The sequence below is a fragment of the Eumetopias jubatus genome, unplaced genomic scaffold (assembly GCF_037043125.1).
Source record: "Eumetopias jubatus isolate StellerSeaLion01/CBP00866 unplaced genomic scaffold, mEumJub1_p1.0 scaffold_1, whole genome shotgun sequence".
In the NCBI taxonomy this organism is placed as follows: Eukaryota; Metazoa; Chordata; class Mammalia; order Carnivora; family Otariidae; genus Eumetopias; species Eumetopias jubatus.
In genome coordinates this window covers 58,238,341-58,250,521 of record NW_028274807.1, presented here as the reverse complement: position 1 = coordinate 58,250,521, position 12,181 = coordinate 58,238,341, and the positions used below count along the sequence as shown (strand labels likewise).

Here is a 12,181-nt window from a genome sequence, read left to right as displayed (position 1 = left end):
ACAAACAATCCTAAAATTTGTATGGAATCAGAAAAGACCCCGAATCACCAAGGAAATGGAAAAGGAAAAACAAAGCTGGGGGCATGATGTTACCTGATTTCAAGCTATATTACAAAGCAGTCATCACCAATACTTCATGTTACTGGCACAAAAACAACCATATAGACCAATGGAACAGAATAGAGAACCCAGATATGGAACCTCAACTCTATGGTCAAATAATCTTCACAAAGCAGGAGAAAATATGCAATGGAAAAAAGACAGTCTCTTCAATAAATGGTGCTGAGAAAATTGGACAGCCACGTGCAGAAGAATGAAACTCAACCATTCTGTAACACCATACACAAAGATAAACTCAAAATGGATGAAAGACCTCAATGTGAGACAGGAATCCATCAAAATCCTAGAGGAGAACATAGGCAATAACCTCTTTGACATCGGCCACAGCAACTTCTTTCAAGATACATCTCCAAAAGCTAGTGAAACAAAAGCAAAAATGAACTTTTGGGACTTCATCAAGATAAAAAGCTTCTGCACAGCAACGGAAATAGTCAACAAAACAAAGAGGCAACCCACAGAATGGGAGAAGATATTTGCAAATGACACTACAGATGAAGGGCTGGTATCAAAGATCTATAAAGAACTTCTCAAACTCAACATCCAAAAAACAAATAATCAAGTCAAAACACGGGCAGAAGACATGAACAGACACTTCTCTGAAGAAGACATACAATGGCTACAGACACATGAAAAAATGTTCATCATCATTAGCCATCAGGGAAATTCAAATCAAAACCACATTGAGATACCACCTTACACCAGTTAGAACGGCAAAAATGGACAGGGAAAGAAACAACAAATGTTGGAGAGGTTGTGGAGAAAGGGGAACCCTCTTACACTGTTGGTGGGAATGCAAGTTGCTGTAGCTACTTTGGAAAACAGTGTGGAGGTTCCTCAAAAATTTAAAAATAGAGCTACCCTATGACCCAGCAATTGCACTCCTGGGTATTTACCCCAAAGACACAGATGTAGTGAAAAGAAGGGCCATATGCACCCCAATGTTCATAGCAGCAATGTCCTCAATAGCCAAACTGTGGAAAGAGCTGAGACACCCTTCAACAGATGAATGGATAAAAAAGATGTGGTTATATACAATGGAATATTACTCAGCCATCAGAAAGGATGAATACCCAACTTTTACATCAACATGGATGGGACTGGAGGAGATGATGCTAAGTGAAATAAGTCAAGCAGAGAAAGTCAATTATCAGATGGTTTCACTTATTTGTGGAACCTAAGGAATAGAATGGAGGACATTAGGAGAAGGAAGGGAAAAATGAAGAGGGGGGAGATCGGAGGGAGAGAAAAACCATGAGAGATGATGGACTCTGAGAAACAAACTGAGGGTTTTAGAGGGGAGGGGGATGGGGGGATGGGTTAGCCCGGTGATGGGTATTAAGGAGGGAACATACTGCATGGAGCACTGGGTGTTGTATGAAAACAATGAATCATGGAACACCACATCAAAAACTAATGATGTATTGTATGGTGACTAACATAACATAATAAAATTAAATTAAAAAAACCACGACATTATCACTCAAAGTTTGTAGTTTACATTAGGGTTCACTCTAGGTGTACATTCTATGAGTTTTAGCAAATGTAGAAGTGGCATATATCCACCACTGTAGTTTCATACAGAGTAGTTTCACTGTCCCAAAGGTCCCCTATGCTCACTTGCTCATCTCTCCCTCCACCCTAACCTCTAGCAACCCCTGATCTTTACACTGTCTCCATAGTTTTGCCTTTTCCAGAATGTTTATATAATTGGAATCATACAGAATGTAGCAGTGTCAGATTGGCTTCTTTCACTGAGTAATATGCATTTAAATTTCCTCCATGTCTTTTCATGACTTGATAGCTCATTTCTTTTTAGTGCTAAGTAATATTTCATTGTCTGGATGCACCACAGATAAACCATATATTTTTGTGTTTATATTTACAGGTGACCAATCACCACGAAACTTAACTATTCTATTTATCACCTCTTCTATTTTGATTACCTTGGTCATTGTGGGATCCATTTGGCTTTTGAAAATCGATTGCTGCAGGTATTGAGTGATGCTTTTTCTTAGCTTTCTTGGGCTAGAAGGGGCCAGGTATATGGAGTTAATGGGGTATAATTAATGTGTTAACAATAACTCTCCCATAATCAAGAAGCATGTCCTAGAGGTGTTAGATTTGGACGACTCTAAATGACAAGACGGATTTTGCTTGGTCACTTAGGCATGCAAGCATAGTGAAATAGGCCATTTAGGGCAAGATCTTGGTAGAGACAATGTATGCTAATCTGTATTTGAGAAAAGAATAACAATAATTCATTTCATGTACCAAAAAGGATGTGCCACATTTATTTCATATATCTGGCTTCTGTTGCATAATTGTGGTTCCTTTCCCCAAATCCAGAATTATATTGTTTAGATATATTAACTGCAAGCAGCATTCTTATTTCTGATAGTCCATTTCTGATTTACTATGGCTTCTATAAAAAATAAACCACACATATCAAGAGTATACTGTTTTGTTTTCCTATTTTTCATTAAATAATGATGTTTTCTACATTCACTCCAGCTTATTTTTTGGGGGGGCAGAAAATGTTAATTAAAAAAAAGAAGCTACTGAAGTTGTTGAGGAGGTAAGATAACATTAAAAAGTATTTTTGCAAACTTTTTTTTTTGCATCTGTAAAAGGCATTTATTCTGAGAATCTAAAATCTGGACAAAGAATACTGAACTTTTTAGAAAAAGCCTACACAGGATTTTGTTGTTTCTTCCTAATACATTAACAAACCAAATAAGGAGAAAAGAAAAACTTTTAAAACAGTATCGCTCCAGTTTGTCTGCAGTTATGGGATTCAAAATATTCCTGTTCTATTGAGGTAAAAGCTGCAAACTTTGGTAAAGTTAGAAAAAAAAATCAACAAATCATTAAAAAAAATACAAAACCAAAAAAGAAAAAAACAAAACAAAAACAAAAACACAACAAAACCCTGAGTTATAGCTTTCTTGGTACATATACAATAACTACAAAAAATTTCATTCAAAAAAGTACTTAAAAAAAATTCCCCTCTTAAAATTCTCAGTTGGTGAGCTGACAACTCAATTGAAAGGATCCACAGAAATGAAATCATCCCCAAACACTCACCCAGTATCAGGAAGAACTGGCTAGCCCCCGTTTTAGAATCTGGCCGGCGTTTTCAACAATTCAGCGCTAAAAGAGAGCCTCGTGTTTACAACAAAAGAAAGACCCCAAGGCAAATGTCAAAATATAGCCATGTAATTATAATTTGCATCCATATTAGTATTTTAGTTAAAAAGCAAATATTCTAATTTCATAATGCTAATAGTCAGGTGTACTTATTTTGTGAATTATCTACCATGTACTACTTATACACATTCTGAACAATATTGTAATTTCAAGAACTGTATCCTATATAGCACATAATATTTGCCAAATTTGGACTCTAATGTTTGGAGAAACTGAATTGGCCTTTCCTCCCTCATGAAACCATCTCTAATTCTTGACTTCCCTTTCTCCATACGAACATTATTTCCCTCTTACTTGCACTTAAATCCTCTTCCGCTCCATTATCTCTTTTTTTAAAATTTTTATTTTGTTATGTTAAACAACATACATTACATCATTAGTTTTTGATATGGTGATCCATGATTCATTGTTTTCATATAACACCCAGTGCTCCATGCAGAATGTGCCCTCTTTAATACCCATCACCAGGCTAACCCATCCCCCCACCCCCTCCCCTCTAGAATCCTCAGTTTGTTTCTCAGAGTCCATCGTCTCTCATGGTTCGTCTCTCCCTCTGATTCCCCCCCCTTCATTTTTCCCTTCCTATTATCTTTTTTTTTTTAACATATAATGTATTATTTGCTTCAGAGGTACAGGTCTGTGATTCATCAGTCTTACACTATTCACAGCGCTCACCATAGCACATACCCTCCCCAATGACTATCACCCAGCCACCCCATCCCTCCCACCCCCCACCACTCCAGCAACCCTCAGTTTGTTTCCTGAGATTAAGAACTCCTCATATCAGTGAGTACATATGATACATCTCTTTCTTTGATTGACTTATTTCGCTTAGCATAATACCCTCTAGTTCCATCCACGTCTTTGCATATAGCAAGATTTCGTGGGGTTTTTTTTGATGGTTGCATAATATTCCATTGTGTGTGTGTGTGTGTGTGTGTGTGTGTGTGTGTGTGTGTGTATGCCACATCTTTATCCATTCATCTGTTGATGGACATCTTGGCTCATTCCATAGTTTGGGTATTGTGGACATTGCTGCTATAAACATTGGGGTTCACATACCCCTTTGAATCACTACATTTGTTTCTTCGGGGTAAATACCCAGTAGTGGAATTGGTGGGTCGTATGGTAGCTCTATTTTCAACTTTTTGAGGAACCTCCATACTGTTTTCCAGAGTGGCTGCACCAGCTTGCATTCCCACCAGGAGTGTAGGAGGGTTCCTCTTTCTCTACATCCTCACCAACAATTTCATTTCCTGACTTGTTAATTTTAGCCATTCTGACTGGTGTGAGGTGATATCTCATTGAGGTTTTGATTTGGATTTCCCTGATGCCAAGGGATGTTGAGCACTTTTTCATGTGTCTGTTGGCCATTTGGATGTCTTCTTTGGAAAAATGTCTGTTCATGCCTTCTGCCCATTTCTTGATTGGATCATTCGTTCTTTGGGTGTTGAGTTTAAGAAGGTCTTTATAGATTTTGGATACTAACCGTTTATCTGATATGTCATTTACAAATATCTTCTCCCATTCTGTCGGTTGTCTTTTGGTTTTGTTGACTGTTTCTTTTGCTCTGCAAAAGCTTTTTATCTTGATGAAGTCCCAATAGTTCATTTTTGCCCTTCCATCTCTTGCCTTTGGTGATGTTTCTAGGAAGAAGTTGAGGCGGCTGAGGTCGAAGAGGTTGCTCTCTGTGTTCTCCTTTAGGATTTTGGTGGATTCCTGTCTCACATTTAGGTTTTTTCAACCATGTTGAGTCTGTTTTTGTGTGTGGTGTAAGGAAACGGTCCAGTTTCATTCTTCTGCATGTGGCTGTCCAATTTTCCCAACACCATTTGTTGAAGAGACTGTCTTTTTTTCCATTGGACATTCTTTCCTGCTTTGTCAAAGATTAGTTGACCATTGAGTTGAGGGTCCATTTCTGGGCTCTCTATTCTGTTCCATTGATCTATGTGTCTGTTTTTGTGCCAGTACCATACTGTCTTGATGATGACAGATTTGTAATAGAGCTTGAAGTCCGGAATTGTGATGCCACCAGCTTTGCTTTTCTTTTTCAACATTCCTCTGGCTATTCGAGGTCTTTTCTGGTTCCATACACATTTTAGGATTATTTGTTCCATTTCTTTGAAAAAAGTGGATGGTATTTTGATAGGGATTGCATCAGATTGCTCTAGGTAGCATTGACATCTTCATAATATTTGTTCTTCCAATCCATGAGCAGGGAACGTTTTTCCATTTCTTTGTGTCTTCCTCAATTTCTATCATGGGTATTCTATAGTTTTCTGAGTACAGATTCTTTGCCTCTTTGGTTAGATTTATTCCTAGGTATCTTATGGTTTTGGGTGCAATTGTAAATGGGATCGACTCCTTAATTTCTCTTTCTTCTGTCTTGTTGTTGGTGTATAGGAATGCCACTGATTTCTGTGCATTGATTTTATATCCTGCCACTTTACTGAATTCCTGTATGAGTTCTAGCAGTTTTGGGGTGGAGTCTTTTGGGTTTTCCACATAAAGTATCATATCATCTGCAAAGAGTGAGAGCATGACTTCTTCTTTGCTGATTCGTATGCCTTTTATTTCTTTTTGTTGTCTGATTGCTGTGGCTAGGACTTCTAGTACTATGTTGAATAGCAGTGGTGATAGTGGACATCCCTGCCGTGTTCCTGACCTTAGGGGGAAACTCTCAGTTTTTCCCCATTGAGAATGATATTCACTGTGGGATTTTCATAGATGGCTTTTATGATATTGAGGTATGTACTCTCTATCCCTACACTCTGAAGAGCTTTAATCAAGAAAGAATGCTGTACTTTGTCAAATGCTTTTTCTGCATCTATTGAGAGGATAATGTGGTTCTTGTTCTTTCTTTTATTAATGTATTGTATCACATTGATTGATTTGCGGATATTGAACCAATCTTGCAGCCCAGGGATAAATCCCACTTGGTCGTGGTGAATGATCCTTTTAACGTACTGTTGGATTCTATTGGCTAGTATTTTGGTGAGAATTTTGCATCCATGTTCATCAGGGATATTGGTCTGTAGCTCTCCTTGATGGGGTCTATCTGGTTTTGGGATCAAGGTAATGGTGCCCTCATAAAATGAGTTTGAAAGTTTTCCTTCCATTTCTAGTTTTTGGAACAGTTTCAGAAGAATAGGTATTAATTCTTCTTGAAATGTTTGATAGAATTCCCCTGGGAAGCCATCTGGCCCTGGGCTTTTGTTTGTTGGGAGATTTTTGATGACTGCTTCAATTTCCTTAGTGGTTATAGGTCTGTTCAGGTTTTCTATTTCTTCCTGGTTCAGGTTTGGTAGTTGATACATCTCTAGGAATGCATCCATTTCTTCCAGATTATCTAATTTGATAGTATATAGTTGTTCATAATATGTTCTTATAATTGTTTGTATTTCTTTAGTGTTGGTTGTGATCTCTCCTCTTTTATTCATGATTTTATTTATTTGGGTCCTTTCTGTTTTCTTTTTGGTAAGTCTGGTCAGGGGTCCATCAATCTTATTAATCCTTTCAAAGAACCAGCTCCTAGTTTCGTTGATCTGTTCTACTGTTCTTTTGGTTTCTATTTCATTGATTTCTGCTCTGATCTTTATTATTTCTCTTCTCCTGCTGGACTTAGGCTTTATTTGCTGTTCTCTTTCCAGGTCCTTTAGGTGTATGGTTAGGTTGTGTATTTGAGACCTTTCTTGTTTCTTGAGAAAGACTTGTATTGCTATATACTTTCCTCTTAGGACTGCCTTTGTTGTATCCCAAAGATTTTGAACAGTTGTGCTTTCATTTTCATTTGTTTTCATGAATTTTTTAAATTCTTCCTTAATTTCCTGGTTGACCCATTCATTCTTTTTTTTTTTTTTTCAATGAGATACCACCCATTCATTCTTTAGTAGGATGCTGTTTGGTCTCCAGGTATTTGAGTTCTTTCTGACTTTCCTCTGGTGATTGAGTTCTAGTTTCAAAGCATTGTGGTCTGAAAATATGCAGGGAATGATCCCAGTCTTTTGGTACCAGTTGAAACCTGATTTGTGACCTAGGATGTGATCTATTCTGGAGAATCATCCATAGGCACTAGAAAAAAATGTGTATTCTGTTGCTTTGTGATGGAATGTTCTGAATATATCTGTGAAATCCATTTGGTCCAGTATGTCATTTAAAGTCTTTATTTCCTTGTTGATCTTTTGCTTAGATGATCTGCCCATTTCCGTGTGGGGGATGTTAAAGTCCCCTACTATTATTGTATTGTTGTCAATGTGTTTCTTTGATTTTGTTATTAATTGGCTTATATAATTGGCTACACCCATGTTAGGGGGATAGATATTTACAATTGTTAAATCTTCTTGTTGGATAGACCCTTTAAGTAGGATATAGTGTCCTTCCTCATCTCTTATTACAGTCTCTGGTTTAAAATCTAATTTTTCTGTATAAGGATTGCCACCCCAACTTTCTTTTGGTGTCCATTAGCATGGTAAATGGTTTTCCACCCCCTCACTTTCAATCTGGAGGTGTCCTTGCATCTAAAATGAGTCTCTTGCAGACAGCATATCGATGGGTCTTGTTTTTTTATCCAATCTGATACCTTGTGTCTTTTGATTGGGGCATTTAGCCCATTTACATTCAGGGTAACTATTGAAAGATATGAATTTAATGCCATTGTATTGCCTGTAAGGTGACTGTTACTGTATATTGTCTCTGTTCCTTTCTGGTCTATGTTACTTTTAGGCTCTCTCTTTGCTTAGAGGACCCCTTTCAATATTTCTTGCAGGGCTGGTTTGTGTTTGCAAATTCTTTAAGTTTTTGTTTGTCCTGGAAGCTTTTTATCTCTCCTTCTATTTTCAGTGACAGCCTAGCTGGATATAGTATTCTTGGCTGCATATTTTTCTCGTTTAGTGCTCTGAATATATCATACCAGTCCTTTCTGGCCTGCCAGGTCCCTGTGAATAGGTCTTTTGCCAATCAAATGTTTCTACCATTGTAGGTTACAGACCTTTTGTCCTGAGCTGCTTTCAGGATTTTCTCTTCTCCTCTGAGACTCGTAAGTTTTACTATTAGATTTCGGGGTGTTGACCTATTTTTGTTGATTTTGAGGGGGTTCTCTGTGTCTCCTGGATTTTGATGCCTGTTTCCTTCCCCAGATTAAAGAAGTTCTCTGCTATAATTTGCTCCAGTATTCCTTCTGACCCTCTCTCTCCTTCTTCCTCTGGGATCCCAATTATTTTAATATTGTTTTGTGTTATGGTATCACTTATCTCTCAAATTCTGCCCTCGTGATCCAGTAGTTGTTTATCTCTTTTTCTCAGCTTCGTTATTTTCCATCATTTGGTCTTCTACATCACTAATTCTCTCTTCTGCCTCATTTTTCCTAGTAGTTAGAGCCTCCATTTTTTATTTCACCTCATTAATAGCCTTTTTGTTTTAGACTTAGTTAGATTTTAGTTCTTTTATTTCTCCAGAAAGGGTTTCTCTAGTATCTCCCATGCTTTTTTCAAGCCCAACTAGTATCTTTATAATCATCATTCTGAACTCTAGTTCTGACATCTTACTAATGTCCATATTGATTAGGTCCCCGGCAGTAGGTACTGCCTCTTGTTCTTTTTTTTGAGGTGAGTTTTTGTCTCTCGTCATTTTGTCCAGAGGAGAATAGTTGAATGAGAGAACAAAATGCTAACAGGGTAACAACGACCCCAGAAAAATATGCACTAACCATTCAGAAGAGACCCAAAACTGGGGGAAAAGGGAAAGAAAGAAAAAAAAAAGAAAAAGATAAAAAAAGAAGAATATGATCAAATATGATCAGGCTGTTGAATATATCAGTGACACACAGCAGATTTTGGGCGTATTTTGGTTTGTTAGAAGAAAGTGCCTCCCAAAATTTTAAAGAAAGAAAAACTTATATATGTACAAAAATAGGGTAAATATGATGAAGGGATGGAATATGACTGTAAAGATGAAAATTATAAAAGATTTTATAAAAGGAATTGATAAGATAAGAAGTTGGTTGAAAAAAGAAAGAAGAGAAATTTTTTTTAAAGAAAGGGAGAGAATTGATCAGGCAGGAGACTAGAACAAAGCCATACACTAGAGATTTCGGGTATATTTTGGTCTGTTAGAAGAAACTGGATCCAGGGTGCCTGGGTGGCTCAGTCGGTTAAGTGGCTGCCTTCGGCTCAGGTCATGATCCTGGGGTCCCGGGATCGAGCCCCATGTCCGGCTCCCTGCTCAGCAGAGAGCCTGCTTCTCCCTCTCCCTCTGCCTACTTGTGCCTCTATCACTGTGTCAAATAAATAAAATCTTTAAAAAAAAAAAAGAAGAAGAAACTGGATCCCAAAATTTTAAAGAGAGTACAACTTATATATATACCAAAAATAAGGTTAACTACAATGAAGGGATTGAATATGACTAAAAATGAAAAATAAAAAAAGATTTTTAAAAAAGGGATTGATAGGATGTTGGTTAAAAAAAGGAAAAAGAAAAATTCCAAAAAATAGAAAAAGAACCAAAGAAAATTTTAAAAATTAACTTTAAAAGACTAAAGAATCATGGGAAAAAAGCCACGAATTCTATGTGCAGTACTCCCCTAGTGCTGGAGTTCTGCCATTCTCATTGATTGGCAAACTTGATCTTGGCTGGCTGTTCTTGCTGATCTTCTGGGGGAGGGGCCTGTTGCGTGGTTCCCAAATGTCTTTGCCAGAGGCGGAATTGCCCCGCCCTTGCCAGGGGCCGGGTTAAGTAATCTGCTCGGGTTTGCTCTTGTAGCTTTTGTTCCCTGCAAGCTTTCCATATAGCTTTGGAGGCCGAGGGTGAAAATGACAGCCTCCCAATCTCTGCCCTGGCAGAACCGAGAACTCAGGGCCCCGCTCCTCAGTGAGCCCCCAGAGAAAAGCAGTCAGTCACTCCCATCTCCCCGGTCTCCGGCTGCACTCCATTCTCACCCGGTCTGTGACCGAGTGTTTCTATCTCTGGCACACGACCCTGTTTGGAGTCTCAAAACCCAGCAGATTCCTGCAGTGCACTCCCGTGCCACTCCTCCCGGGGGAGGAAGGGGGTCTCCCCAGATCTGCCCCTTGTTGGGTCCCTGCTGGAAGAGCAGTGGCCCGACTGTGCCGCAGATCATGGTTTATGGCAACCCCCGAGCTGAGAGCCCACTCCCCGGCTCCGTCTTTGAAGGTGGCTTCCCTGCTCCAATACCTGAGAGCTCTGCCTCACTTAGGCATCCCCAGTCTTTCTGTGACCCTGAATGTCCTGAGACCACACTGTCCCAGCGAGGCTTCCACCCCCTGCTTAGCCACTAGAGCTACGTCCCTCAGCAGAGCCGACTTCTAAAAGTTCCAATTTGTGCTCCACTGCTCTATCACTTGCCAGTAGTGGCTGATGGAGGCTCCCTCCCCCGCCATCTATCTTCCCGAATATAGCCTCGGATTCACTTCTCTGCACGTCCTACCTTCCAGAAAGTGGTCGCTTTTCTGTTTAGAGAGTTCTTTTCTTCAATCTCCTGTTGAGTTTGTAGGTGTTCAGAATGGTTTGATCCCTATCTCGCTGAATTCCTGGGACCAGACGAAATTTATGTCTCCTCCTCCTCCATTATCTCTTATTACCAGGAGCTTCCCAAGTCTTTGACCCTCTCCTTTGAAATACCTCACATATTACTTCATTTTATTGTCAAGCAAGCTTTATAATCTCACCCTGAGACTTAAGTAATCAGTAATTTTTTTGACAAAATAATAGAAAAAAAGTCTTTCTCTTGTGTCCATGTAAGCCCAGAGACACAAATATAAGCACTCTTGGTAGATACTAAAGCTAATTGTACTTTGAGAAAAACATAGGTAGTTGATGACTTCTGGATTTTTTGAATTAATTTTGACTTTGAGTTTTTTTCTTAGGATGAAACACAGCCCTATGTCAGCTACACAGAGAAGAACAATCCCCTCTATGACACTGTGAGCAACTGAAGAGGTCTCAGGTTTTACAAAGTGAAGTTGATGGGCTGTGTCTCCATAGATTTTTATAAGTTACTGGAATCTAACAGCAGGACAAATGAATAAAGATACAGCACAGCTACTATTTTGATTTTCTTAGAGTTGTAGCATGAAACTCTATTTTGAGGTTAGCTTTTCAAAGATTCTGAGAAGACAGAGATGTTTTAAAGGGTTTTAACTCATATCCTTATACAATTGAAAAACTTTAGAATGTTAGCTGCTATTAGCTAGATATTGAAGAATTGATATTAATACAAAGAAAGCATATGCTCATGATAAAACATTCAAATTGTTCAGTACAGTTGATAATGAAAACTGAGTTTCCTCAAGAAGGAACTCTGTAGAAGGAACAATCATCAACAGCTTTTATATATTCTCCCAGAAAATTTTATGTACATATACCTGTATAGCCTAGGTATGTGTGTACATTTATAAGTCTATTTACATATACATGTATACCCATATGCTTGTCAAGACATGAATAGGAACATACCATGATACTGTCCTGTACTTACATAAAGCTAATAATATGATGTCTTAAAGATCTTCTATCAACACAAGCAGAGCAGTTTTATTCATTTTAATAGTTACAAAAAATTCCTTTGTATGGTTATGTAATAATTAGTTAACCATAGACCTATTGATGGACATTTAGAGAATTTATTTGTTTGTTTTGCTATTATAAACAATAACACATAGAATATTTCTTGTGGATAGATCTCTTTGTATTTATTTGAGTATATTTGTAAAAAAATTTCCCTGAGTGGAATTACCTGGTCAAAAGGGTTTGTGCATTTTTATTTTGACTATTTCAAATTGTATCCATTTTCACTCCCATCAACTGTGTTTGAATGTGTCTTTCCATATACTGTTATTTT

General features: G+C 38.1%; 1 protein-coding gene across 2 annotated transcripts in view; it reads left to right on the top strand.

Annotated features, from left to right (window-relative positions):
* The window catches only part of LOC114214704 (cell surface glycoprotein CD200 receptor 1-like), a 36,404-nt gene extending 24,899 nt beyond the window's left edge, over positions 1-11,505 (top strand). Inside the window, exons 6-7 of one of the 2 annotated variants that reach the window (XM_028110489.2) lie at positions 2,006-2,111; positions 11,208-11,505. In XM_028110489.2, coding sequence (XP_027966290.1) covers positions 2,006-2,111; positions 11,208-11,268 — 167 coding nt within the window. In that variant the 3' untranslated portion in view covers positions 11,269-11,505. The remainder of the gene's footprint in view (positions 1-2,005; positions 2,112-11,207) is intronic. The other variant, XM_028110491.2, reaches the window with a different exon arrangement.
* Positions 11,506-12,181: the final 676 nt, after the last annotated feature.